We start from the raw sequence: 27,145 nt of genomic DNA, 5'->3' as shown, positions 1-27,145 counted from the left end.
GGGATCTGGTAAAATCTCACTTCTTTATCCTTACCTTCAATAACACAAAACTCCCAGAGCATGTCAAGGCGTGTTTTCTTAAATTAAACTTGTGACCCAATGTCCCTCATCCCAATGTGCCGTTTTAAATGCCAATGCTGTGGGCATACCACTGTAGGATGTAAGGCAGAAGCCACTTGGGGCAAATGTGATGAAGCCACACGCAAAGGAGTCAGTTGTTCATCTCTTCTAAAGTGTTAAATTGCTCTGGGATCACCTTGTCTGGATTAGGGACTGCAGTGTGTTCCAAGAGAAAAGGAAGATGCAAGAGATTAAAACAACATGGTGCATCCTGTATGATGAGGCCAAAAAGATCTATAAGGCCAGACAACTCCTACATTTGCTACCTCCTTTGGTTGGTTGGTTGGCTGGTTGCTTGGGGGACGAGACCAAACAGCGAGGTTATTGGTCTCATAGGATTAGGGAAGGATGGGGAAGGAAGTCGGCAGTGCCCTTTCAAAGGAACTATCTCAGCATTTGCCTGGAGCGATTTAGGGAAATCACGGAAAACCTAAATCAGGATGGCCGGATGCGGGATTGAACTGTCGTCCTACCTCCTTTGCTTCAGTTCTTAAACAGCCAGTTCAGAAAACCGTACTGCTATACAAATGGAGTTTGTTAGTGTCAGCACTAGTACCTGTGTTTTTCAGTGCACCTGTTAAGCCTATAGTACACATCTATAGTCACAGCCTAGCTTCTCGCAAAACCTTTTAAGTCACAGGTTCAAGCCTCCCACTCCATTCAGAACCAGGGGAACATGATCAATTCTGCGGACAATGCTGCAGTTAATGAACTTTGCTAAAAATCTATTTCTGCGAGTAGCTGGAATGATCCATAATGAGTTCAGAATCCAGATGACAGGCAACTTTTAACTTGAAAGGCATTACATGTACAACAAGAGAATTATAGTCTGGAGAGCATTATAAAAAGTCTGACTACGGTTTTTTTTTTCCTTTCATATCTGTTCGTATTCTATTGATGGATGTGATACACTGAATTGCAGAAAATAAGACAAATGGAATTTATTTGTTTCTCATCTTTCATCTGGTTACTTTAATTAAATTCTTTCGGTTAATCCTGATAGATGTTTTAAGCACCAATGTCTAACGCACATCACATCAATAATTACAATATGCAAAATTTCTGAGTACACAGTAAGTGTGACAGTGTGAACAGTAGTGATAAAAGAGAGAACTATAAAGTTGCTGGTATTATGTTTAAATTTAATACACAAATGTTAATGCTTACTTTTTTCATGGATAAATTAAATCTCAAAATTATAGGTTCAGTATTACTGGAAGTGTTGGAACACTGGAAGGAAAGACACAACAAAACGGACATACAATGCTGGAAATATGCAAGCCTGCATATATTCAGGTTTAGTGAAGGAATGTGAGAGTCAAGAGATTCCTTGAAGATTATCAGATAGTAGATAAGTGGGATGGAGAGCACTCAGTTAGATTAATTCAATACAAAGAATAACATAGGCATTTCCTCAAGTTAAATAACTAAACAAACAAGTAAACAAAATCTAACTGCACACATATGATCTAAGGTAATTAAGATTTTTTAATCATTACTATAGGTAGCGCATTTACTTACAATCACCAGGCCATCCTTTACAGAACATGTATCTTCCAGGGTCTTCAAATAAGGAAGTATGTGCAAACAGTTAATACAACAATATGTGAAGAAGTCAAGTACAACTACTTTTCCCTTCAGGTCATCATACAATGATAGTGACTTGCTGGTATTGAACCACTCAAGATCTGAAAAAGAACACCATAATATGTATTAGCCACAAACAATGTTGTTGTTTTTGTTGCTGTTTTTGTTCTTTCGGTGTTCAGTCCAAAGACTGGTTTGATGCAGCTCTATCTACTCTATCCTGTGCAAGACTCTTCATCTCTGAATAACTACCATAACCAACATCCATCTGATCCCGCTTATTGTATTCATCTCTCTCAACAAACTGATGATCTCTTGATGTCTCAGAATGTGTCCTAGCAAGTGATCCCACCTTTGTGGTGCCATAAATTTCTTTTCTCTCCAATTCCATTCAGTACCTTCTCATTAGTTACATGATCTACCCATCTAATTTTCAGCATTCTTCTGTAGAACCACATTTCAAAAAGCTATTTTCTTATTGTCTGAACTGTTTATCATCCACATTTCACTTCCAAACAAGGCTACACTCCAGACAAATACCTTCAGAAAAGACTTCCCAATACTTAAATCCATATTTGCTTTTCTTACCATTGCCAGTCTACATTTTATATCCTCTCTGCTTCGGATTTCATCAGTTATTTCACTGCCCAAATAGAAAAGCACATCTACTATTTTTGGTGTCTTGTTTTTTAATCTAGTTCCCTCAGCAACAACTGATTTAATTCGACACAAACCATATCCATCGAAAACCATTTGAGGAGCAATGGAGTGCCATTACAGTAAACATTATAGACAAGAATAACTATATTTTAATCAGTTCTTCCAATTGTCAGAATAGTGAACAGATCATGCATATGCTAATTGCATAATTAGTTATTCATTCCAGATTTTTGCTTTTTAAACATTAAACCTGATGAATATAGCTATGTAACTGCAGTTTTTATTACACCTGGAAGATAATACAATGTGCAACGTAGAGACAGCATAGCAAATTATATTTAATCATACACCGTGTAAGAGCTTTTTACATAATGACTTTGTTAATTCATTTCTCATGATTAGATCCCATAAAGCACAAAAATTTTCATGGGTGCAGAAAGCTATCACAAACAAATTCTGAGGCTGTATTAATACAGCTATGATTATATATTATATGGTAATAGAATGTGCTGCTGAAATGTAAATAATTTAAGGAGTAAGGCTAACGACTCATCCAACAGTAGAGGCACACAGTCAATGAAAGGCACATAAATGAGACAGAGAATTTTGCTAGCTATTGGACTAATCTTTCTCTAGAGCTGCAGGATACACACACAAATATATACATGTCTGCATGGCTACCTCATCCCAGCTGACTACATTGTGCCGGCACTACAGATCAACTGAGGTGATAGTTTGTGTCAGGTGAAGTGGATGAAGGGGAAAAAGGGAGGTTGTGAGCAAGGAGAAGGGTTTCAGAAGGCAGCTGAAGCCAGGGAGAGAGGGAGAGAAGGGGGAGAGGGAGAGAGGGAGAGGGAGAGAGAGAGAGAGAGAGAGAGTGAGTTGGGCATCAGATATCAATATGGCAAGAGTGAGTTCATTCCAACTGGAGGCAGGAGGAGTGTGCACAGTGCACAATGAGATTGATTGGGGGGATGAGGCAGAACAAAGGAGCAGGAGACTGCAGGAAAGAGGTTGTGGGTGCAGGAGAAGCGGCATTAGGATCCTGGGCAGGAATGGAATTGGGGGGGGGGGGGGGGGGGCTGGACCAGGAGGATCACAGGATCAAAGGATGTGTTGTAAGGACAACTTCCATATACATAATTCAAAGAAGCTGGTGTTACAGGAGGAGGGGTGGGGGGAAGGATCTAGATGGCGAGGGTGTGTAACAGTCATTGAAATTGATTACAACATTCTCAGCAACATGTTCTACCACAGGAGGTAACAATGGTCTTGGTCACAGTTTGACAATGACCACTCATTCACATGGACAGGCTGTCGGCAGTTATGCCCAGGGGCAAGACACCCTATCCTCATTCTTTCATGGTCTCAACACTTTCTCCCCCTTTTGCTTCTCCAAGTACTCCGCTGCCTTCTGGGCATTGAGTTCCACCTGACTGATGGTTCCATCCAAAACTCTGTTCATATCAAGCCCACTGAGCATCAACAGAATCTGCTGTTTTGATGGCTGCTAACCCCTTCACACTAAGAAACCATTCCCATATAGTCTGAAGGTAAAGTTAATACATGAAATGTATTTGCAGTTGTGAATGCAAACAACCCTCAGCTGTACAAAAATAAATAAATGAAAATTTGTGCTGGACCAAGACTTGAACCCAGATTTCCCCACTCTATGTGGGGGTGGTGGGGGGGAGAGGGAGGGTCCCCTTATCCACTACAGCTATCCATGCATGTGCAACTCACCAGACCCAAACTTCCATATGTCATCCCTCCGAAGGAACACTGCATCATCATTCTTAACACCACTGGCACTGAAATTTTGTATAACTGCATAATACGTGTATGAGTACAGGCTGTAACGGAGAAACAATGACATATAGAAGTTTGGGTCTGGCCGTGACTCATGTGGCTATAGACAAAGCAGTTAAGATTACTGTTCATGTAAAACAGGAAATCTGGGTTCGAATCCTGCCTGGCACAAATTTTCATTGACACCATTCCCTCATACATCTGATGGTTGTTCGTATTTACAACTGCAAATACATTTAACGTATTTCATAATGGCTGTACTCACCACAGTGCCTGTTGAAGGGACATGCAGGCATGTTCAAGGTAACATTGCATCATTCTTCTTAACAACACAGGGACTGCAGTATTGTATTAAGGTTTACTGTTCTGTCAACATCGAGGTGATAAGAAATGGAGCACAAACTCAGATTTTTTCAAGGAAATTGGCTGTGGTCTTTCAAAGGATCCATCCTGGCATTGGCCTGGAGTCATATCTAGACATGACAGGAAACCTAAATCTGGATGGCCAGATGTGGATTTGAATGATCTCCCTCCTGAATGCCCACTTAAACCTCTAACCTTCTGACCATCCCCATGAACCACCTGCAAAAGAGGTTGCCCTAATAACATCCCAGACCAGAACAATTGAACCATAAACTTTGCTCGAGTTTAGACTATTTATCATAGCATCTGGAAACGAAGAACATCCTACGCACAATAATTCCCACCCCAACAAAAGTGGTATTCCACCATCCACACAGTCTGTGCAGTATCATAGTTCATTCTTACACCTTCACTCCCCTTCCACATGCATTATAGCCCTGTGGAAGATCCACGTGCAAGACCTGTCTGATACAACAACCCAGCACATTGTACACTGCTGGCCACCGTAAATGCATCACCAAGAAAGACAAGAGGTAGCACAACAAAATTTATTTTGTAGATAACATGTTGACCAAGTATCAAATGATTACGTTTACAGACGTCTGTGACATGTGGTTCCTGCCAGAATCAGTAGCCAGAGTAGCCACCATTGTTGGAGATCACCGCTGCCACACATCTCGGCATTGAGTCAAAGAGACGTTGGAAGTGTTCCTGGGGTACAGCACCCCAAGCAGCTTCCACACGTTGCCAAAGATCATCTGGTGTGGCAGCTGGAGATGTAATCTGGGTCACTCGTTGAGCAACCATGGACCACATGTTTTCTATCGGCGAAAGATCCGGAGAGCGAGCCGGCCAGGGAAGCAATTCAATCTGGTTATTGACGAAGAACCTTTGGACAATGCGTGCCACGTGTGGTCGCGCATTATCCTGTTGAAATAAGGCTGTGGCTGAGCCCTGAAGGTAAGGAAGGACAACTGGCTCCGGCACCTCGGATATGTAGCGCCGGCTATTTAAAGTACCGGCAATGCGTACTAGAGGCATGCGAGAGTAATATCCAATACCGCCCCATACCATAATACCCGGTGCAAGACCAGTGTGGCGGTGCATAATGCAGCTGTCCAGCATCCTCTCTCCACGGTGTCTCCACACTCGAATCCGACCATCGTGGTGCTGCAGACAGCATGCCTCGTCAGTAAAGACAACGTCATTCCATTCTGCCGTTCACATCCGTCTGTCGTCACACCATTGGCGACGGAGACGTCTGTGGTTCTGCGTCAACGGTAGACAAAGCAATGGACGTCTTGCGGACAGACCACTCTGCTGTAAACGGCGTCGAATGGTACGTGCAGACACTAGATGATGCGTTACAGATGCAATGTGCTGTGCTACGGTTCGGGATGTCACTGAGCGATCCGTCACTGCCATGCACACAATTTGCCTATCAGCATGTGCAGTGGTGCACCGAGGTGAATGCGATCGACCACGTCGGTCCGTCGTACCCTCCTGCATCCAACGGTCACATATCCGCATTACAGTTGTTTGGTTTCGTCCAACACGACTAGCGATTTCTCTGTATGATAATCCACAATCTCAGTAAGCCACTATCCTTCCTCTGTCGAACTCGGATACTTGATCAAAAGATGTTTGCTGTTGTCTACAAGGCATAACTGATCGTCTTGTGAAACAACCACAAGGTAAACACAGGTGCCAAACGTACACTCGGCGAAATCGCCAAGCCTTAAATGGCGCTATGAGGTGGCGCCACAGGCGCGCGTGATGTGCGTCTGCGCTGAAATTCTAATCCATCACTGCAAACTCATGGTGTAAATTTCACTTGATTCGGATGCTTCCTTCAGGGTGTTGCATTTACGGTGGCCAGCAGTGTACTTAAGTCCTATCACTAGCTTATCCTCTGCCTTCAGAGGCAAGGCCATTTGTGAAAGCAGTTATGTCATTTACTAGTTCCACTATAATTTCTGCACAGCATATTACGTGGGTATGACTACAAACCAACTGTCCATGCAAATGAATGGCCACTGCCAAACTGTGACAGAGAGCAGAGTTGACCACCATTGATAGAACACACTGCTGAGCACAATATCCTCAATTTCAATGGTTGCTTCACAACCTGTACCATCTGGATGTTTCCTCCCAATACCAGCTTCTCGGAATTAGGTAGATGGGAGTTGTCCTCCAACACATCCTTCAATCCTGTAATCCTCCTGCCCTCACAATCTATGCTAGTTTCTGTCCCAGAACAAACTCCACCCCAGCCCCAGGATGTTAACTTCTCTCATCCCGCACTCCCACCCTATTCCCCACAGTCTCTCATTTCTTTGTTCATTCATTCATCTTTTCAGTCATTTACACATCTTGTTTTGTAAATCGTATAATGAAGCAGAGTCTTCAAGGAGATGGACTGAGACAAATTATAAGTGACACATTAGTAACAGATGCAAACTACAGTTTATCTGAGTCAAGTTATGTAATAAAAGGCATAAGCAGCAACTGCAGGCTACTTCTGTAAAGTATACTAACAACAAATCATGACCAGCGCTTATCTACTCAGAATGTGAATTTTGGGAATTACTTCCGGTTGACTTACATGAATATTAGGAGAGAAATAGGCCACTGTTCCTTATCTTAAAATATTCTGCTGCTCTTTTTCCTATTATTTCAAACAAAGCATTTATGTGGCTCTACATGAAACTGTCAGCTGTCTATATTCTAGCAAAGTGGGCATCTGTTTTACATAAACATTACAGCTGGCTGTTTATATCTCCACGTCCAAGTATTTTCATATCTCATAGGCATGACTAATAATTATTTTGTTTTTGAATATCTCAGGATATCCATTTTCCTGTCTGATTCATCCTACAACCAGGATATAAAACCCCATTCTAAACTCCAGATAGGGATGCTCAGTCTACATGGATATTATTTTTACTTCTAGTATTGCAGTTGCTAATTGCGCAGTTCACCCAAAATTCACTCTTGTTATAAACTGAAATACTTTTAGGGAGTCTATACATTGACACATTAAGTGCAAGAACCCTTGAAGGTCCATGAAATGGTCACTGCAGGATGCTTAGTCATCAACTTTACACAATACTATTACTGCACCCTTCTGTGGAATAAATACCTCTCTGACTTCAGCTGCATTGTCTCAGAAGATTGTGCCACATAACAGTATTGAATGAAAGTATGACAAGAAAACTATTAATCTCCTCTGTATGTTAATGCAATGAGAGAGGTATGCAAGTACAATGCAGTCAGAACTGAGCTTTTTTTGGTAACTTAGCCACATGCTGGTGCCACTTCAGTATATAATTCAGTTGTATGGCATGGAACCTCGTACATACAGACTCACCCAATATGTGGCCATTGATCTCTGCTTCTGTTACCTGTACAAAAATATGAAAAGGATAGATTGCTACTCACCACATACAGGAGGCATTCAGTGGCAGACAGGCGCAATGAAAACAAATGCCAGGTATATTCAGCTGTTGGACTAAGACCTACACCACACATAGAAAAAACACACACATTCACAGAAGCACAACTCACAATGTCTTGTAATGCGTCTATCCTACAGGATAACATGTTCTGAGTTTGAGCACTCAGGCTAACAAAAGACATGTAGGATCTGTTTTGTTATAAGTGCAGACTGCATCTAACGGAAATCGTCTCAGCATATCGACAAGACGTGACAGCAAATAAGCCTCTCCACCTACAGTAGCAGAGTGCCTATTCTTTGGGCATCGTGCTTTGGTGTTGCCTTGGAGGTCACAGAGTAAAGTGTGCAGTTGGCAATGTAAATGCCCAAACAGTTGAAGATGGGGAGGAGATCTGTCTCTCACTTTGACATCTCATGCTGATACATATGCATGTTGTGATCTATTGAAAGCTAAACATTACGAAAGATCTGTTCACTACCAATTATAATCAAGGTTGCAAAGTATTAAGATTCTGTCGCAAATACAGAAGAGTTCGTGCAGAAGTGAGTTTTATTATTTAGTAGCCTGAATAGTTTAGAGCTTTCTCCTAGCACCCACAAATCACAAGGTCACAAAGTCCAATGGTGCAATTCAGTGGCACTGCATAGCAAGTCCACTACAATGACAAATTTCAAGAATGGCGACCAAAGATGACACACAAGTCTGAAAGTTAACAGATCGTATATAGAGTGGACATCATCATACCCAAAAACCACATAAGTCCCATTCCAAATCACATGGCCACTGTTGTCTCTGGGCAATAAAGTCCAATTGTGACTGTGTCTGTAGCAAACAGTAATCTTGGTTGGGGTACTTAGTGAAAGTACAGAAGAAGAGTGGAGTAGGGATGGATAGCAGGGTAGGCTTGAAGGAAGATGCTGATGCTCTGCTGTGGGAGCATGCAGGGTTGTGGTGGGGACAGGATAGGACTGCTAGGTACAGTATTGGGAGGCTGTGATGGGATGAGAGGGGGGGGGGGGGGGGGGGCTGGGGCAAAGGGAGGAGGAGAGAAATAGAGAAGGGAAAAGCAATATGCAAGTGGGGAAAGCTGTATGCAGATGTGCTGGTGACATAGAAGGCACATGTAGTACTGGACTGAGAGCAGGTAAGGGGATAGGCAGGGGGAGCAAACGGACTAGCACAGGTTGAGGCCAGGCTGGTTACAGGAATTATGGATGTGTTGCAGGGTGAATTACTACCTGCACAGTTTAGAAAAGCTGGTGATGGTGGGAAGAATTCAGATGGCACAGGCTGTGAAGCAGTCACTGAAATCAATCACTTCATGTTGGGCAACTGGGTAGTCCAGTTGTCTTTTGGCCACAGTTTGGCAAGGTCAGTTATATGGATGGACAGCTTGTTAGTAGTCATGCCAGGTAGGATTCTGCACAGTGGATGCGGCAGACTTGGTAGATCCCAGGTGACCCTTCTTTTGATGGGGTAGGAGATGCCTGTGACAGAACTGGAGTAGGTGGTACAGGCCAGATATAGGACAGATCTTACATTTAGATCTACTTCAGGGATATGGGGCTTGCGTTGAATAGGGATGGACAAGGATTTTGTGTAGGATGGATGGGAGGCAGAATACACATTGGGAGATATAGCGGTTCTGCCTGCTTTTATTTCTTCGTTCGTTGCTCTCGGTGTCGACGTACTGCGTTGCTACACTGGCTGGAAAATGGGCTTTGTAATTTGGACGCTGACTACGGTAAATAATGTAGCCAACAGATGCACAGTTGCATTTCAAAGTACTTTAATATCACTTTTTCATAACCCCTGATATAGACATTTATATGTGTATGGCCAGGGCACTACCGTTTAAACTTTCCATAAGCCTCATTAATAGTTTGCAGGCGAATCTCCACATACTGCTAGAATAGTTTACTGTTGAACATCCACAAGCAGTAAAACCTAACCACAAAGAAAATTTGTAATAAGGTCTTGTGGGACTAAACTGCTGAGGTCATTGGTCCCTATAACCACAAAGTTCACAGTTCTTGAAGAATAATCAGGTACTTATGGAGTAGACACTGTCATTGTTTTTACATGCGGCCTAATTGTTTAACACTTATTCCACAGTTAAGTTGAAGCATTGTTGTTGTTCTAACCAACACAAGCTTCTCATCTGAAACTTGGCCATTGGCTGACTTGTCTCGTGACCAAAAATTGGGCCCTTATTTATCATCACAATAATAGGTGCTGAAACTACACATAGTTCAAAGCTAAATTTACAGAAATTACAATTAAAACTTAACTCATTAAATTAACTGAATACATTGAAAAATTGCGTCTTTATAACAGTTTCTTCTACGGCAAGAGTTAGGCCAAATTATTTGTTTAAATCATGAAATTAACAACTATCATTACAAAAACAATACTTTTGACAAAACCGTTAATTACTCTGGAATTAACTACGGGCTGGTTATGCTAACATGTTTTCAAATAAATACTTTGACATTACTAGCATTTCGTCTTCCAAATATTTATAATTAGTGCAGAATTTATATTTGTTTATATGTTGACAATAGAATTTAAGTTACAAAACAATGACTGATTTTGTTCTATAACGAAAGATACTAACTAGGAATAGTCAAAATAAATCAGAAAATCAATTACATACATAAAACTAAGCACAAAATTAGATCTGGTGTTATATTCTTTAAAACTGTGGGCCAACCTTTCTCTTTTATGAAAATGTAGATTGTATTCGCGTATGCTAATGGTAAATAGCTAAAAGTGAAAAAAATGAATTTTAAGGAGGCAGATGGCAAAACAAGAGGGAAATTAAACATATCCCAGCTTGCTTCATCACAGAGAGGGGAGGAGGATAATGGAGAAGTATTTCTCACATCAGGGCATGACAACAGGTAGTAAATGTAATTCAACTGTTCCAGTCGTGGGTGATACTGGGGTGCTCCTTTGTGGCTGGACAGTAAGTATATGGGGAATGGTAGATGACTGGGCAGGCAAGACATGGGAGTTCTTTTTCTGAACAATGTGCGGAGGGTAATTTCAGTCTTTGAAAGCCTCAGTGACATCATGGGTGGCTAGGTTATGTGGAAGGAACTTCTTGGTGTGGAAGGTGTGTCAACTGTTGAAGTGGAGGTATTGATTGTGGTTGGTAGGTTTGATGCAAACAGGGTACTGATGTAGCCATCCTTGAGCAGAGATCAACATCAAGGAAAGTTGTAATGGAAAAGCATTATGTTTACTTTTCTGTAATGTGTTATTTGCAACAGTCACAATCTAATATTGATTATATTAATAGTTTGCATCTGTGCTGACATTATGTTACTTTATAAGTATTTTTGTGTTAACAATTTATTGCATTATAACTTACTATGTATAATGATTGTCAATAATCCAAATGGTAAATGTCTGTTCCTCTCCTGAGGTCATCAATCATTGAACCAGGGGAAAGTAACAGACACTAAATACCCTGCTAGTTTCATTGTGGTATTAAAATTTAAGCTGCTTTCAAATTTCCATATTTATTTAAAAAATTTCAAATTTCAATACTTATTTAAAGTTTGTTTAAAAGAACACTTTTCAATATTTGTCCCTTAAGGACTGGTGAACCATTTCTGTACGCAGCATTGTTTTCCCAGAAGAAAATATTCTAGATGAGTTTCTACTGGTCCCTGACCCACTTATAAAAACAGGCGTATTGGTTTACTGGTGAATACCGAGTTATCAAAACGATAACTATGGTAAATGTTGGTTTCTGTGTCCAAGGACACCCTCCCCCTCCTTCAATTTTACTAAAACAATGGAATAATAACAATAGCTTTAATAACAGTCAAACAGGTTTTACATATAGTGAGCTTTTATCTAAAAATTTCAGTTTCAGTGAAAGAAATTTTCAAAGGTGTTGGAATGTAATTTTTGTTAACCTTTCTCAGTGCTTAGGTTATACCATGATAACAGATACACGTTGTAGGAAGGTCACAAAGCTTAGCAGATGCGACTAATCACTCACAGAAGTTCACAAAATTTAGAGGCAATAGAGAGCAGCAGGGTTTTTACGGGGTGGCTTATTGGGTTGAGGAGAACCAGGTGAGGGAGAAGCTGTTGAGCTCTGGATGAATGTGGATGACGTGTCCTTACTCTCAGTCCATATTATGAAGGTGTTATCAATGAATCTGAACCTGGTGACAGATTAGGAATTGTGGGGTGGTTAGAAAGTATTCCTCAACATATTCCATCAATAGTTTAGCATAGGATGGTGCCATGTAGGTGGTCATTGCAGCACCCTGTATTTGTTTGCAGGTGATGCCTTCAAAGGAGAAATAATTGTGGGTGAGTGGTCATGGTAGGCAGGAAGGAGGTTTTAGGTTTGGAGTAAGCTGGTTACTGGAAAAGGTTTGATGCAAGACTTAGTCCAATAGCTGAAAATAATCAATGTTATCAGCAAACATAACAGTTTTTGAAGTTCTCTCCAGTGTGCCAGGGGAATCAAGAGCAAAGCACCTGTGACATACCATATTTACTGTTTCTGCAATTTGAATTAACACTAGTTTCTTCCATATCGTTTATTAATGTGACTTTCTACTTTCTACTGTTAATATATGACTCCTTCTATGCAAGCAAAAAGCAGTGAACAGCGTGGATTTTCAGTTTCATTACTGAAATCTTATAACCTACACAATCATAGGCCTTTGGAAGACTACAGGAAATAGCAACTGGTTTTATTCACTTCTACCAGAACTGAGTTAGTATCATATTGGTTTATCAGCACAGAAGATTTTTAAGAATCCAAACTGAGCTACCACAAGGCTATTCTTAGAAACGTAGTTTAATGTTCTGAAAAAGCTACCACTTCAAGAATTTTTGTGAACATGAGAAGAAGAGACATCGGTCTATAGCTGTGACCAGTTCAAGGAAACCACATCATAAGTTCAAAACTCACATTTTTCTTTCATTATCTATTCTGACAGTACCTGAAATAAGCATTTCTGAACATTTTCAAAGTTGTGATTCTGATTTTATTGAATTATGGGGCAATCAACTATTAGTTCCAGTAATAAGGCACAAGTGAAGGACTTATTCTCAAAATCATCAACAATATCTGCAACAAGAGTTTTTAACACATTTACTGTAGACAAACCTGGCCTAAAACCAAAGAACAAAGAGGAAATCAGATTGTGATCCTCAAAAATAGAAGCAAAGTTGCAATTTAGTGCAACTTTCTATTACTCTGGAAATTAGAGGTATGAGGGATATTGGACAGTAACTACCTGGTCTGTGATTACACAGATTTTTCCAGTGTAATGCTTCTTGATGCTCTTCATGGGGATGCAGGTGGATTTTATCATCCTGATGGTATGACATTTTGACAGTCTAACTGGCTGCCATCTCCAAGTGAGCTTGCAGGTACACAGTCACACAGGAACTGAGGTAACATCAGATTCGCTGGCTCATCTATACCCCAGGAAAAGATCAGCATGCATGTGCGAGAAGTGAAATGTTTGGCCTCTGCAAAGTGAAGAATTGCATCATTGCCGGCGGTAGAAAGTAACAAAAGTCATGAATCACAAATTAAGATGCAACCAGACTGTTGTTGTTTTATACCTGATAAAACAGGATGCCACATCTTGCTTAAAGAAAAACCTTTGCCTCTCTTGTAATCAGATAACATTTTTTCAATGGATTCCTTAAGTAAATAATCCCAGTAACGGGAAGCTGGAGCAATAATTTGCATCTCTTTAAATGACATATTATGCCCTCCACTGAGACGATGTTCAGCGATGGCAGATTTTTCAGACTAGAGCAAACATGCATGATGTTGTTGTTCCACATATCACTCATGAACTCGACAAATAGTCTGTCCAGCATAAGTGTCCTTTTGCCTTTGCCCAAAACTAGAGCCCTTCTTGGATCTGTTAAAGATGATTTGGGACTGATGCAGCCTGGGGTACATAAAATTCCCTGTCACTGCAGAAAGGCTAATATTGGATAGACTATATGCATGGTTCACGAACAGTGTGAGAAACATCAGCATCACACACGTTTGCACAAACCTGAAATATCTGCTGTCACTGAACATGTCTCAATGAAGGGCAAAATATGTCATTTAAAGAGACAGAAATTATTGGTTCAGCTTCCTGTTGCTAGGATTGTGTATTTAAGGAATCCACTGAACTAAGATTATCTGATGACGTTATTAATAGAGATAAAGGTTTTCCTTTAAGCAAGATGTGGCTTCCTGTTTCACCACATTTAAAACAACAATGATCTGGTTTTCAGCCAGCTACATCTTAATTTGCAATTCATCACTTTTGTTGGCTTCTACCAATGACGGTACTGCAATTCTTCTCTTTGCTTCTTGCACATGTACACCAAAATGTTCCCAGGGTGTAAAGGAGCCACCACATCTGATGTTGCCTCAGTTCCAGCATGACTGTGCAACTGCAATCTCACCTGGTGGCCAGTTAGACTATTGAATACCTGTGAAGAGCATAAATTTTCAGTCTGTTTTTATCTCCCTTCTTATAGATTGGTATAACTATTGCAGCCTTTAGGACTTCAGGAAATTTTCCAGACTTAAAAAGTATTACTGATCATAAAGGTAAGAGGGGCAACAATAATGGGTACTGTTTGTTTCAGGATTGTGTTTGAGATGCCACACAGATCTGCACTGTAAGAGCTACATAGGTTTGTGACCACTTTGTATACAGTTTGACAGGTAACATGTCTCCATTTAAAAAATATTTATTTAGATCAAGTATGTTACGGAAAACAGCCTTGCTGCAGTGGTAACACCGGTTCTCATCAGATCACCGAAGTTGAACATTGTTGGGCTGGGCTAGCATTTGGATGGGTAACCATCTGGTCTGCCGAGCACTGTTGGCAAGCGGAATGTACTCAGCCCTTGTGATGCAAACTGAGAAGTTACTTGATTGAGAAGTAGTGGTTCCAGTATCATAAACTGAGAGTGGTGTGGGGACCAAATGTTCCCCCATATCCGCATCCAGTGACGCCTGTGGGCTGAGGATGACATGGCGGCAGGTCGGTACTGTTGGGCCTTCATGGTCTGTTCAGACGGAGTTAAGTTTTTTAGTTTTACGTTATGGAAAGTACTTCCAGAAGTTGCATTATCTGGTGTGGAGGTGGTAGGAGCTTCACACATAAAGCTGTTTATAAAGAATTCATTTACTGCTTCTGGCAATATTGGAGTTTCTTGTTTGTTTTTATGTTTTTCTAGTATTATGTTTATTATCTTTTAAGCACCTTTGCATTTGTAGCTGGAAGTTTCAATGGAAGCATCAGTGACTCTCTGCTTTGGCTGTCTGTATTTTGTCCTGTACTTCTTCCAGCTTTTTTGTACCTCTGCTTCAATTCTAGGTTACAAGTTTTAGCCATTTTATGTAGGGCAATAACAGTGTTTCTCAGGTCACCCTCTCCTTTCATCCTTTTAGTTAAGGACAACAGCTTTGAACTAAGCTTGTTAAAAGTGTTATCATTGTTATCACAATCATATACCCTATCCCCCTTGAGTTCTGATATGATTTGTCTCACTGTTAGCTGTGTAATATTGTGTGGATACAAAAGTCTGAGCCTCTTAATGCGTGTGGGATGCTGAATAGGGTAGTTTACACACCTGACCCTCAGCCACAGGCTGTGGTCGTCAGATAACAGTGGGTCTATCACTCCAAACTGTTATCACCAACATTCTGAAAAGGACAGATTGGTGCTCACTGTAAAGATGACACACTGAGCTGCAAACAGGCACAACAAAACAACTGTTACACATTTAGCTTTTGACCAAAGCCTTTACCAGAAAAAAAAAAAACATATACACATTCACATAAACAAGCACGCATGTCTGTTATCTCCAGCCATTCTGGTCTGAATACTCCATACTGATATTCATCTTTCATCATGTTGGAGATGATGTTGTCTGGGCACATGTCTAATCAGGTTAGCCTGTCACCCACACAGTACAAGTTGTTGAATCTTAGCAGGTTTTGAAAATGGGTGACAGCTGGTATTTTATGTGTGATGTCACTATTAAAATCATGAATATATGTTATCTTGTGGTGCCAAATTTTGCCAGCAGTACTTGGTGTTTCAATTTGATAAATAAACCAATTAATATAACAGACTAGGATGCAATAAACAGAGATAAACACTAACTTTGGTTTAGGAAATAACATCTCAAACATTTCAAAAAAATCCAGAACGAGATTTTCACTCTGCAGCGGAGTGTGCGCTGATATGAAACTTCCTGGCAGATTTGGGACCTTTGCCTTTCGTGGGCAAGTGCTCTACCAACTGAGCTACCCAAGCACAACTCACGCCCCATCCTCACAGCTTTACTTCTGCCAGTACCCTGTCTCCTACCTTCCAAACTTTACAGAAGCTCTCCTGCAAACCTTTCATTTCAAAAAGGTGTTCCTTGCAAAACTGATCAATTTCTTGTGTTACATATTCAGAGTTAAGACTTTTTGTTTACAAAAATATCAATTACTCCATATCTAATTTTGAGTCTACAGTATGAATTTTCTAAACGAAACCTTTCTAGAATATACTGAGCAGTCTCAGCAGGTGTGAGCCAGTGTTCACGTACACAAAAAAGTGACGTGTGTGAGTTCAGGAATACAAGTATTTAATCTATTTTGTTTCTGGATGACTGCACATTTAGAAGTATAATTAAATTCTACTGTCAGCAAGGATAGGCAAATAACTTAATGCTCCTGTATTTACAATTTTGGTATGACTTCTCGGGGCACGACAGTCATAAACTTGATCTGAGCAAAGCATCTGACATTGTGTCAAACAAAAAACTAATAAATAAGCTACAGCGCTATGGTTTTAAGAACAATGAAATGGAACTAATTAGAGCATGGTTGACTAACATAACTCAAGTGTTTATGGTAAATAGCTGTCAATCAAACGTCTATCAATTTTTAGAGGTGCTCGACAAGGCTTGGTGCTTAGACCCTTCCTTTTCTTGGTGTACATGAGTGACTTGCCTATGTACTTGTCTCACAAGTCCATAATATCTATTAATGACACTACCCTGTGATTACCGTGGAGGACATGAGGAAAAAAACAAAAGCAATGCTTGAAAACTTTGACATATGGCTCGACAATAACAAGCTTATCCAAAACAATAGCAAGACTGAAACTATGTATTTCTTCCTGCGCACTCTAAATGAAAAAGTAAATGAATGTGACTGTTAGACTTCTCGGTATCCACCTGGCCCAAACTGACTTGGAACAGCCACACCGAACAATTATGTACCAACTTATCTATAGTAGTCATTTGTTAAGCAGATTAAAAACATTATACAGCAAACAACACCCACTATCTTCTTACTACACCTCCTTTCAGATTCATCTGCAACATACATTAAAACTATGGGGCAACTCTCCTGATGCTCAAATGGTGTTCATGTGCCAGTAGAAACCTATAAGACAAATATTACACAAATTCATAGTGATGAGGTCATTAAAGATGTGCAACTGATCCAAAGTGGAATGGTCCTCACGGATGTGAAATAATAAAATGTTACATACATTTTCACTACACATGTGATGCACATGACAAGTTTTAGGTCACTGTAGTAATGCAGAATTAAACGGAAAAACTGTTTGTAGAACCTATTTACAATGATTACATTACTGCACTGAAGATGTGTGGAAGTCAGATTTTACACAACACCCACACCTCATAAAAGATGTGTTGTATACTATGAACTGCACTTCAAAAGTATTTATTTGCAAGACCAGTATTTGGACGTATAGCCCATCATATTGGCATATATTGTGCATGTCTACATTGAACAACATGTCTGTCAAGTGTCACATACATGCTTTTGAAATGCAGCTCACAGTTACAAGAAGATGTGTTTTATTAAACACATACAAGCTGTGGAACACCCCACATACAAGATTTATGCAACACACATGTTATTTGATATTAAAAACATACACACATTAACTGGTTTTATTAATAAATTTGTCAATGGAGTAGGAGCTGTGTACCAATAAATCCTTTAGATTCCTTGTAAACTAAGCTAATCTCAGGACCGAGTCCAAGTCTTGGTCCGGTACACGGTTTTAATCTGCCAGGAAGTTTCATTTAAAAATAAATATATTATCCCTAGTTCCTTGAATATGCCCCTGGAGGACATTATATATATATATTTGTTAAGCAAATATATATATATATATATATATATATATATATATATATATAGCAAATATATATATATATATATATATATATATATATATATATATATATATATATATATATATATATATATATATATATCAACAATGATCCTGTATGACCTTATGAAATGAAAGCAAGCGAGGTATGCTAGCTTTTTTATTTTTATATTACCTATGTCTGACAACATCAGCATTGCAAATGAAGATCTGTTTAGATGATTCAGCAGTTCTATGGTATGCTTGTCTCACTTGATAGTAAATTCAAGTTGTAATCCCAAAAATGTAACATCATCAACCTCTTCTATCTACTTGTTATCAAATTTTAGACTTGTACTGGGAGTGAACCTCTTACAAGTTCTCAGCCTCCCAGCCTTTTCATAGTTTAGTGACAAAGAATTGCCTAGGAAACATTTATCAATGCCCATGAAAATTTTCACTAACCAGTATTTCTAAAATTTGTGAGAAACCATTGTAATTGCTTTCTAGTTGGATGACTGATAGCTTACTACAGGACGTTTTCCTATTGACAATCCAGAAAGAGAGATGATTTGAACCATTTTGCAGCACTGGCTTGCTACATCATACTATCCTTATTTACTAAAAAGATATTCTGATTTATACAGCCAAACATCCTTGGCAGATCACAGATTATACCATTAGCATGTAATTTGTTGCCTAGCAAATTAATTACAGTCTCAGTCTATGTGTAAATAACCTTCTTAATTTCAAAATCCTCTGGGAATTTAAATTTATGTACGTTGGTCATGACTATTTACTTTCCTATTACATGCTAAGATGTGCTGCTGTTTTCATGTCGAATTTACCAAACAGATTTCTGTTCCAAGCAAAGTTAAAACATCAGCTAGTTTACTTTGTTAACCATATATTTACTAGGAATTACTTTTCCTAATAAGGCTGGTGAGTGTATCCATTTGCATGATCAATGATCTATATATCCCAACTTCAATACTGTTTGTTTGATTCCCACTAAAATAACTACTGCTCCCTCTCAAAACATAACCCTTCTGGTGACGAAACTTAGTCTGATAAGTTTCCATTAACACACGAACATGGTCAAGTTTAAATTCCTATTAAAGGAGTAACATTGCAGGGGACTTGCTCTAGTAGAAATAACCTGTGGTAATAGACTATCTTTTCACGATCACAGACATCTTTTGGGAATTAATTACATCAAAATACATTAATTGTAGGAAAGCACAGAGTGAACATATACAGAATTCCATATTTCAGTAGTAGCTTGATTACAGTAACAATGCATGCTGCATTTAACTGTGGTGGAACTAGAAATGAAAGCTGATGAAATCCATTTAAATAAGACCACTAAATGTCTCAAAATTTTATCTGGCACATACTGTGAGCTACCCTTTTGGCAAGGTAGCAAGTCAGAATGCAGGCCACATTCAAAATTAATTGTAGGTAAGTCCACCTGTATAAAGTACAAATGTCCCAATCGCACAAAAACATATTTATATATTCGGTGTGTGTGTGTGTGTGTGTGTGTGTGTGTGTGTGTGTGTCTACGAATAATTTCCTTAGTGACTCTCAATATCGCTCCAGGACTGGCTTATCAACAGTAAATGCAGTTGAAAATTTCGTTTCATTTACACTATCGTCATTTGAATCAAGATTACTTGTTACTGCTATTATTGTGGAACCCAACAAGGTATTTGACTCTGTCAGCTATCGAATACTACTAAAAAGCTTTACGAGGGTCAGAACAAATGTGATCAGATCGTATGTGTGTGACAGAAAACAAATTGTGCAGCCCAACAACATGAGGTCAAATGTCTTAGATATCACACGGGGCATGACACAACATTCTGTGTTTGGACATTTACTCTTCATAATAAATGTAAATGACTTCCCCAGCATTGTGCTGTGTAAATCCACTCTCTATGCAGCAGATGACAGAGCTGAGAAAGACTTAGAACATTACAGCACGAAAGTAGGGATCTTCTCAGAGCAGCTATTAACACTTTATAACCTACTGTTGCTGTAGGCCAATACTGGCTTTAACTGTCATTTGCACACATTTCAAGACATTGTTTCACTCGTTTCACTGACAACAATTGGTAATATAGTTTTCATTTGAATCTCAGTCTGCAATCCTATGTCTCAGAGTTAAGATGTAAATACTCTTCAAAGAAGAAATGGATAGGTCAGACTTGATAACAATGTAAGATAATTTTTTAAATGTTATATAGCCTAATATTTTACATGCAATTCCATGATGCTGTATACTGTTCGATTAAATTATATTATTTTGTGCCAACAATAAACAAACTTATTTCAGGATAACATTTAGTCTACACTGCTTTCAGTATTTCTGTGTTGCCACCTGGCAATGCTGAGACATTTCTTTATCTATTATGTACAGTATACGCTAATTTCAGGGACCCTTTTTTCTTTTCTGTTTTTTAAGTGATTTTGTGAAGCATCTTTGCTACAATGTAATGCTAACAGAAGCTCTTGATATACTGTTCAGTGATGTGAGTGAACAAACTGTGGAGCACGTTGCTCTTTCTGTTGAGGGTATATTCATAGAGCCTCTGGAGCTTGGCACTCTTACAGATGAAGATCTCTGAGAATTCTGGACCATATGGACAGGAATCAACTTTTGGCTCCTGCAGAAATAAGATTCACTACTTCAGTAGACACTCATGAATAACGCACATTGCCAGAGAAACATTCAAGTGAGAGAACATAGGTTGAGGAGGAATTTACAACTTTCCTAAGCAACTCATTTTGTAAACCAAATTATTCTGATATATCACACTTGACACCAGTTGAAATCCTTGAACTATTTACGGACAATGATATTTTTCAATTGCTGGTGGAGAAAACAAAGAAGCATGTATTTTTCTGTATCTTTCATAATCCCAAAATAATGAAGGAGGAGATTTGGTGTTTTACTGTGATTCTCATTTTGAGCATGTACAATGAACTGCCACAGAACAGTTCTTCTGAGACACCATGAAGACACAAGAAACAAGTCAGTTGTAAAGTCCATAAGGAGAAATATATTTGCACAAATTCTCAAATTCATACATTGCAAGGAAAATTACGAAATTGAACACAATGACAAGTTGTGGAAAACAGGGCCTTTTCTTTCCTGTGTCCAAATTGACTGTTGAAAATACTTCAAACCAGAATGTGAGCTATGATACGATGAATGTATGGTAAAATATTATGGTAGACATTCTTGTAAACAGTTTATTCACGGAAAACCGATTAGACTTGGTTGTAAAGTTTGGTGTTTGGGCTCTGTACAAGGATATCTTGTTGATTCTGAAGTATACAAAGGGAAAGGTATTGAAAACTCCAAGTATTGTGAGTCTTATTTCAGAAAAGCTGCTACTTCCCTAGTACAAATGACAGACAAACCCCTTTCTGCTTTTATTTTGACAATTTATTCAAGAGCCTTGACCTTTTGAATTATTTTAGAGAAAAGGGGTTTGGAGCAACAGAAACCATTAGGCCTATGTAAAATAAAACTGCCAAAGATTGCACTCTTCTAGCTACAAGTAGCATTATGACAAAAGACAGTAATTTCAAAGGAAGATGGTGTGTTCCTGAGTGCATGGATGGACAATTCAGTCATTACTGTAGCCTTACACAATCATAGTGAGGAACCTTGACATTCAGTGAAGCACTATTCACAGAGACACAAGAAAGTAATCACTGTATAATGTCCATATCTGACTGGGTTTTATAACAAGTACATGGGTGGAACTGGGCAAATGAATGAAGATATGGCTAAGTATAGAATAAGAATACATAACAATAAGTGGTACTGGCCTATTTTCTCGTGGCTATTAGATGTCTGCACCCACAATGCTTGGATAATCCACAATGCTTGGATACTACACAAGAACTCAGGACATGATATGGCACAACTTGAATTCAGGAGAAGAATTGGTTTGAAACATCTTACTGGTTACAGGTCAAACCAAATATGTCCTGGACACCCCCCACCACTTTCAAACAACCACCGTGTCTTGGATGAAATTTGATGTGACAGAACATATCAATTCATAAAGAAGACACAAAATGAAAAAAAGAAGAGGTGTGCAGGGCAAGGATGCAACTCAATCAACCATACATGTGCGAAGTGTAATGTTGGGCTACGTGTGCAATGTTGTCTGCCTTTCCTTCAACTGCAATGAGGACACAAACATTACATAGTAAATTTGTGAAAATATTTTTACTTCTTCACACACAAACTGATATTTTGTGTGTGTATTCTTCATGTATATTCCCTTCAAAAACTGAATATTACAGAACAATTAGTGTAATGACCTAATGCTGCCACGTGTTCTTAACAATATATTGCTCAGAAAAATTTGAAGACTATTTTGTTGCTTTATTTAGCTGATTTATATTAAATTAGTAACAAAAACATTTTTTTTTAAATTATTCGGACAGTTAAGTGTTAAGTGGTACCAAATCAACAAATTGCATATTAATCATGAAATAAACTGTGGGAATCCTGTTTAGTTTATGTACTAAAGATGACAGCAATTAGTTAAACTTCTTGGGATCCGCCACAAAGAAACTGGAAGAGTCATACCAATTACACCGGCACTAAGTTATACACGTGACAAATTTTTTTAGGTAAATGAAGATCCTGTATTAGTAATAATTTACTGCTCAATGCATTTTATGCATTTTTCCAATCCCATTGGACATGTACAGTTTATTATAGGGGAATTGCTCTGAATCAAAAGAGTTCTGACTTGGTAAAAGAAGGCAATCAGATGCATTTGTGGAGTCAGAAATAAGAGTCTTGTAGACCATACTTAAAAAAAAACTAAACACACTGACAGTTACATGTCTCTTTATACTAAGCTGTCTAATACATACAAAAGAAAACCAACACAGTCACAAACTACGACACTCTGTTCATCAACATAACAAATACCTAAAACAGCAGATTGACAAGACAGTTACTAGACACAAGATAGTTACAGATACAGGGGAAAAAGCTATTTAACATGTTGACATTACAGGCACACATTGGGTAATCGAGTCCATTTACAAGCACCACAGAGAAATGCCTTAGAGAAAAGAGTTTTTTAGAATATAGTGTTCAAAAGCGTCCTAACGTTGATCGTTATTATAAATATAGTTCCATTTTGATTAAATTTATGTGTGAGACAATAATGACTATATCACGTGCTGTACGATGGGCAGTTTTGTATATTGATCGTCAATAAAAATCTGAAATATCTCTTACATCGTCCGCGTTATTTGCGTAATTGTTTATGGCACAAAAGACGATATCAACCGATTTTTTTTAAATGATGACACTGGATAATAAACAAAACTTATCTAAAAGAAAAGCGTGGAAAAACTATATACGATGGAAGATGATCTGATGATATACTGCAACAAAATATCTTCAAAACTGAACAACAAAATGATTGTCCAAATATGTGACTGTCGATTTAAATTTTATTACAGATAAAGACTCACTATTTTTAAAATCTTCCAGTCGAACATTATTGTTTAGTGTCCTTATATATTCTGCGACCAACTTTTCTTCTTCTTCGCCATCTGTGGTACCTGCGAGGATTTCCAGTAACTTTGCAGATGAAACTAACACTTCGTCGACTTTACCTGCCATTTGTCCTTGTTACCGGTGACAGCACACGTAAATGTACACAGCAACACGCTGCCCTTCTCACTATTTACTAACACTTTGACAGTTTGTTTACCTGTGTTAGCATCTTTGGCGGAACTTGATTCCACGAATATCCATCAGTGCGATGGGCTAGCGCGCACAGGTGATATTTGTCACCGTGACAAAAAAGTTTCCGTCACTGTCACGACTTGTCATAAAAGCAGAATGCGCTCACTAAGGATGACAGTCACTAAACTTTTTAAAAATATAAGTGACATTTGTCGATATGGATTTTGAAGAGCCGGTCGTTATTTGCGGACTCATGAAACGCAAAAGAAAGTATCATAAAGAGGAATATTGGGTAAACCCATTAACAAAATCGCAAGTGGGCTATGGTATACCCCCCTTCGGAGTTTCAGGCTAAGTCTTACAGAATGTATCATGAACTTAGACAACATGAAAAGAAATTTTTTCAGTATTTTCGAATGAATGTTGCAAGTTTTGATGAACTAATTTGCATTTTACATGCACTGACATACAAATTTGAAAATATTATTAGAATGATTTCTACCCATTCTTTAACGTTCAGATTTATTTCTGAACACTCCTTCAATTTCTTTGTCCAAACGTGCTGGTCTTTTTTCCACTTCTTCTAGAAGAATATAATTATCAGTATCATCTTCATGCATAGCGAAGTTGTGGGAGGACATTGATGCCACACTTTTGTTAGATGGAAAACAAATGGAGAGCAGGAAGTGCGTGCTTTATTTTATTTATATATTTTCCTATCGTTTCGGCCTGCTATGGACCATGAAGATTTTTATCTCTTCCCTGATTGTGTTTTCTTCTTTTGCCAGTAGATTTTCATTTTCACTGACTGTGCTTCTTTTCTCTGTTTTGACCATTTGCAAGCCGAACGTGGAACTGGCGTAGTAAGCGAAATAAAATTTTTAGACATTCAGGATCGAAAAGTTTTCGGAGAAAAAGTCAAAATTACTAAAAATAGTAATTTTGACTTTTTCTCTGAAAACTTCTCGATCCTGAATGTCGTAAAATGAAATTTCAGCTTGCTGTAAATCCTTTTTAACTTGGTTTTCCCATTGTGAATACGATTTTGTTTTTGAAAGTGATGAATGTAGGCGATGAGTAAGTCTTGACGGGTTCATTCATTCCAGATGACCAAAAAACATCATTCTCCGCTACCTCATGCTGGTAACAATGTCTTCCGTATGTTCGTATAAATCACAGTTGTGTCTTTGGCGGAATTCTCCGTTTTCCTTGATAGGGACAAGGAGTTTCCTCAAAATTTTCCGGTCTTTTATTTCAAGTTTTCTTAGTGGTCCTTTCTTCGTCATGTTTAAACATTCTGATGCATACAAAGCTGACGGTCTAATTATGGTGTTATAATGACAAAGTTTTAGGGTTAAAGACAGACTTTTGATTTTGCATAAGTCTTTGCACAGATGAAAAGCACCTTCTAGTTTAGAACACCTACTTTCTACAGCTGCATTTTCTGAGCCGTCAGGTGTAATTATTTCTCCAAGATATTTAAATTTCTTCGACTGCTTGATTTTATCTTGTTGTATTTGAATTTGAGGAGGAACGTGTTTGATGTCTGTGATGAATACAGTTTTGTTAAATGCTATTTTTAGTCCAGTCTTAGCAGCAATTGATTGTAGGTTGGACACTTGAACCTTAGCTTCGTCAATATTATTTGCAATGAATGCCAGATCATCAGCAAAAAGCCAAATAGTTTCCACTGAGGCCATTTCTTTCGTGTCAGATTTGAATCCCATAACCTGGCGGTACGGTTGTTTTCCAATCTCTGGCTATCTTTTCCAGGGCACAGTTGAAAAGCAATGGAGAGAGCAGGTTACATTGTCTTACCCCTGTACAGATCTCAAATGGTTCTGATAATTTGCCTTTTAACTTGACCTTTGACACTGTGTTATTTAAAGTGACGCTTATCAGATTGATTGTTTTCCTATCTATACCAAATTCGGCAAGGGTGTTCTTTATTGTTTCTCGATCAATTGAGTCATACGCTTTTTGAAAATCGACAGAGGTCACAACAAACGTATTTGATCTTGATTTGGCGTGTGATATAACAGATTTCAGGTTATGGATCTACTCTGCACAGGATCTTGATGTCCTGAAACCAGCTTGATATTCGCCCAATTGTTGATCTAAGACTGATTCAGCTCTGTTTAACAACAGTCTGGAAAAGATCTTGTACGTCGTCGGTAGCAAAGAGATTCCTCAGTAATTATTCAGATCACTCTTATCGCCTTTTTTATGAACTGGATGAATAATAGTCCAATCTGGAGTAGAGTTTCAGTTTCCCAAATCTTCACTATGATATCATGGAGATGTTTTATTGTATTAAGATTTGCGTATTTCCACATTTCAGCCAAGATGCGATTCTCACCTCAAAATTTGTTATGATTTCATCTAATGTGGTAGGGGGACTATCTGCAGGAGGAACATTAGGATAGAAATCAAGCTTTTCATTTGAATTTTCAGCATTCAGTAGGGATCAAAAGTAATTTCCAAAAGCTGTAGCATATGATTTGTCATTCTAATTTAGTTCTCCATCGAGTCCTCTTATATGTAATGTAGGAGGTTTAAACATCGATAGTTGTGATTTAAAGGCTTTATAAAATTCCCAAGTGTGATGTTTTCTAGAATTTGCCTCTATTTTATGGATTTGGTTTTTGTTGAATAGTCTCTTAATTGTTCTCAATACTTTTGATGTATCTTTCCTAACCTTCAAGAAGTTTTCGTGATTTTCGGAGGTTTTCTTGCTATTCCATTTTATCCAAGCTTGTCTTCGCTTTTCAATTGCTTCATTACAATCTTCGTTCCACTGTGGGTGTTTATATTTTTTTATTGGTCAGTATAGTTCCAGTGGCTGATTGTACCATGGCTTCTTTAATTCTGTTCCAGTCTGTTTTATTTGGTTTGCTGTGTAGAGTTTCTGTCAATTTGTTGTCAACATCTTTCAGTTTACTTATATCAAATTTTTGGGTCTGTTTTTTCTTGAAATATTGGAACGGTTCTTTCGGCTATGTGGGATGATATTCATTTTCACCAGAGACAAGAAAGTGCGTGTAGAGTATCAATTTCGTCTCTCATCTGCGAGCAACAATTAAAACCAAGCGACGCGGTAGCAGTTTTGTCACGAGCTTGTTTGTGGGTCGGCGGACTAATGTGTGTTCCCTTTGTCACGTTGTAACAGTCTAGTATCTAAAGAGATGAATACTGTAAGCAGATTCAGAAGGATATA

The 27,145-nt window shown here is 38.6% G+C and overlaps 1 protein-coding gene across 3 annotated transcripts in view; it reads right to left on the bottom strand.

The window, feature by feature from the left end:
- The window catches only part of LOC124613238 (NHL repeat-containing protein 2), a 167,823-nt gene extending 143,874 nt beyond the window's left edge, over positions 1-23,949 (bottom strand). For 2 of the 3 annotated variants that reach the window (XR_006979628.1, XM_047141914.1), the window contains exons 1-2: positions 23,712-23,949; positions 1,642-1,808 (exon numbers count right to left, since the gene is read on the bottom strand). Coding sequence is in view for 2 of the 3 variants with exons in the window: in XM_047141914.1 (XP_046997870.1) it covers positions 1,642-1,808; positions 23,712-23,862 (318 nt within the window). In the remaining variant the exon portion in view is untranslated. The remainder of the gene's footprint in view (positions 1-1,641; positions 1,809-23,711) is intronic. The other variant, XM_047141915.1, reaches the window with a different exon arrangement.
- Between the last annotated feature and the right edge of the window lie 3,196 nt (positions 23,950-27,145).

This window comes from Schistocerca americana, chromosome 4 (genome assembly GCF_021461395.2).
Source record: "Schistocerca americana isolate TAMUIC-IGC-003095 chromosome 4, iqSchAmer2.1, whole genome shotgun sequence".
Lineage (NCBI taxonomy): Eukaryota > Metazoa > Arthropoda > Insecta > Orthoptera > Acrididae > Schistocerca > Schistocerca americana.
The sequence above is the reverse complement of the archived record's forward strand: the minus strand, read 5'-3'. Positions and strand labels throughout refer to the sequence as shown.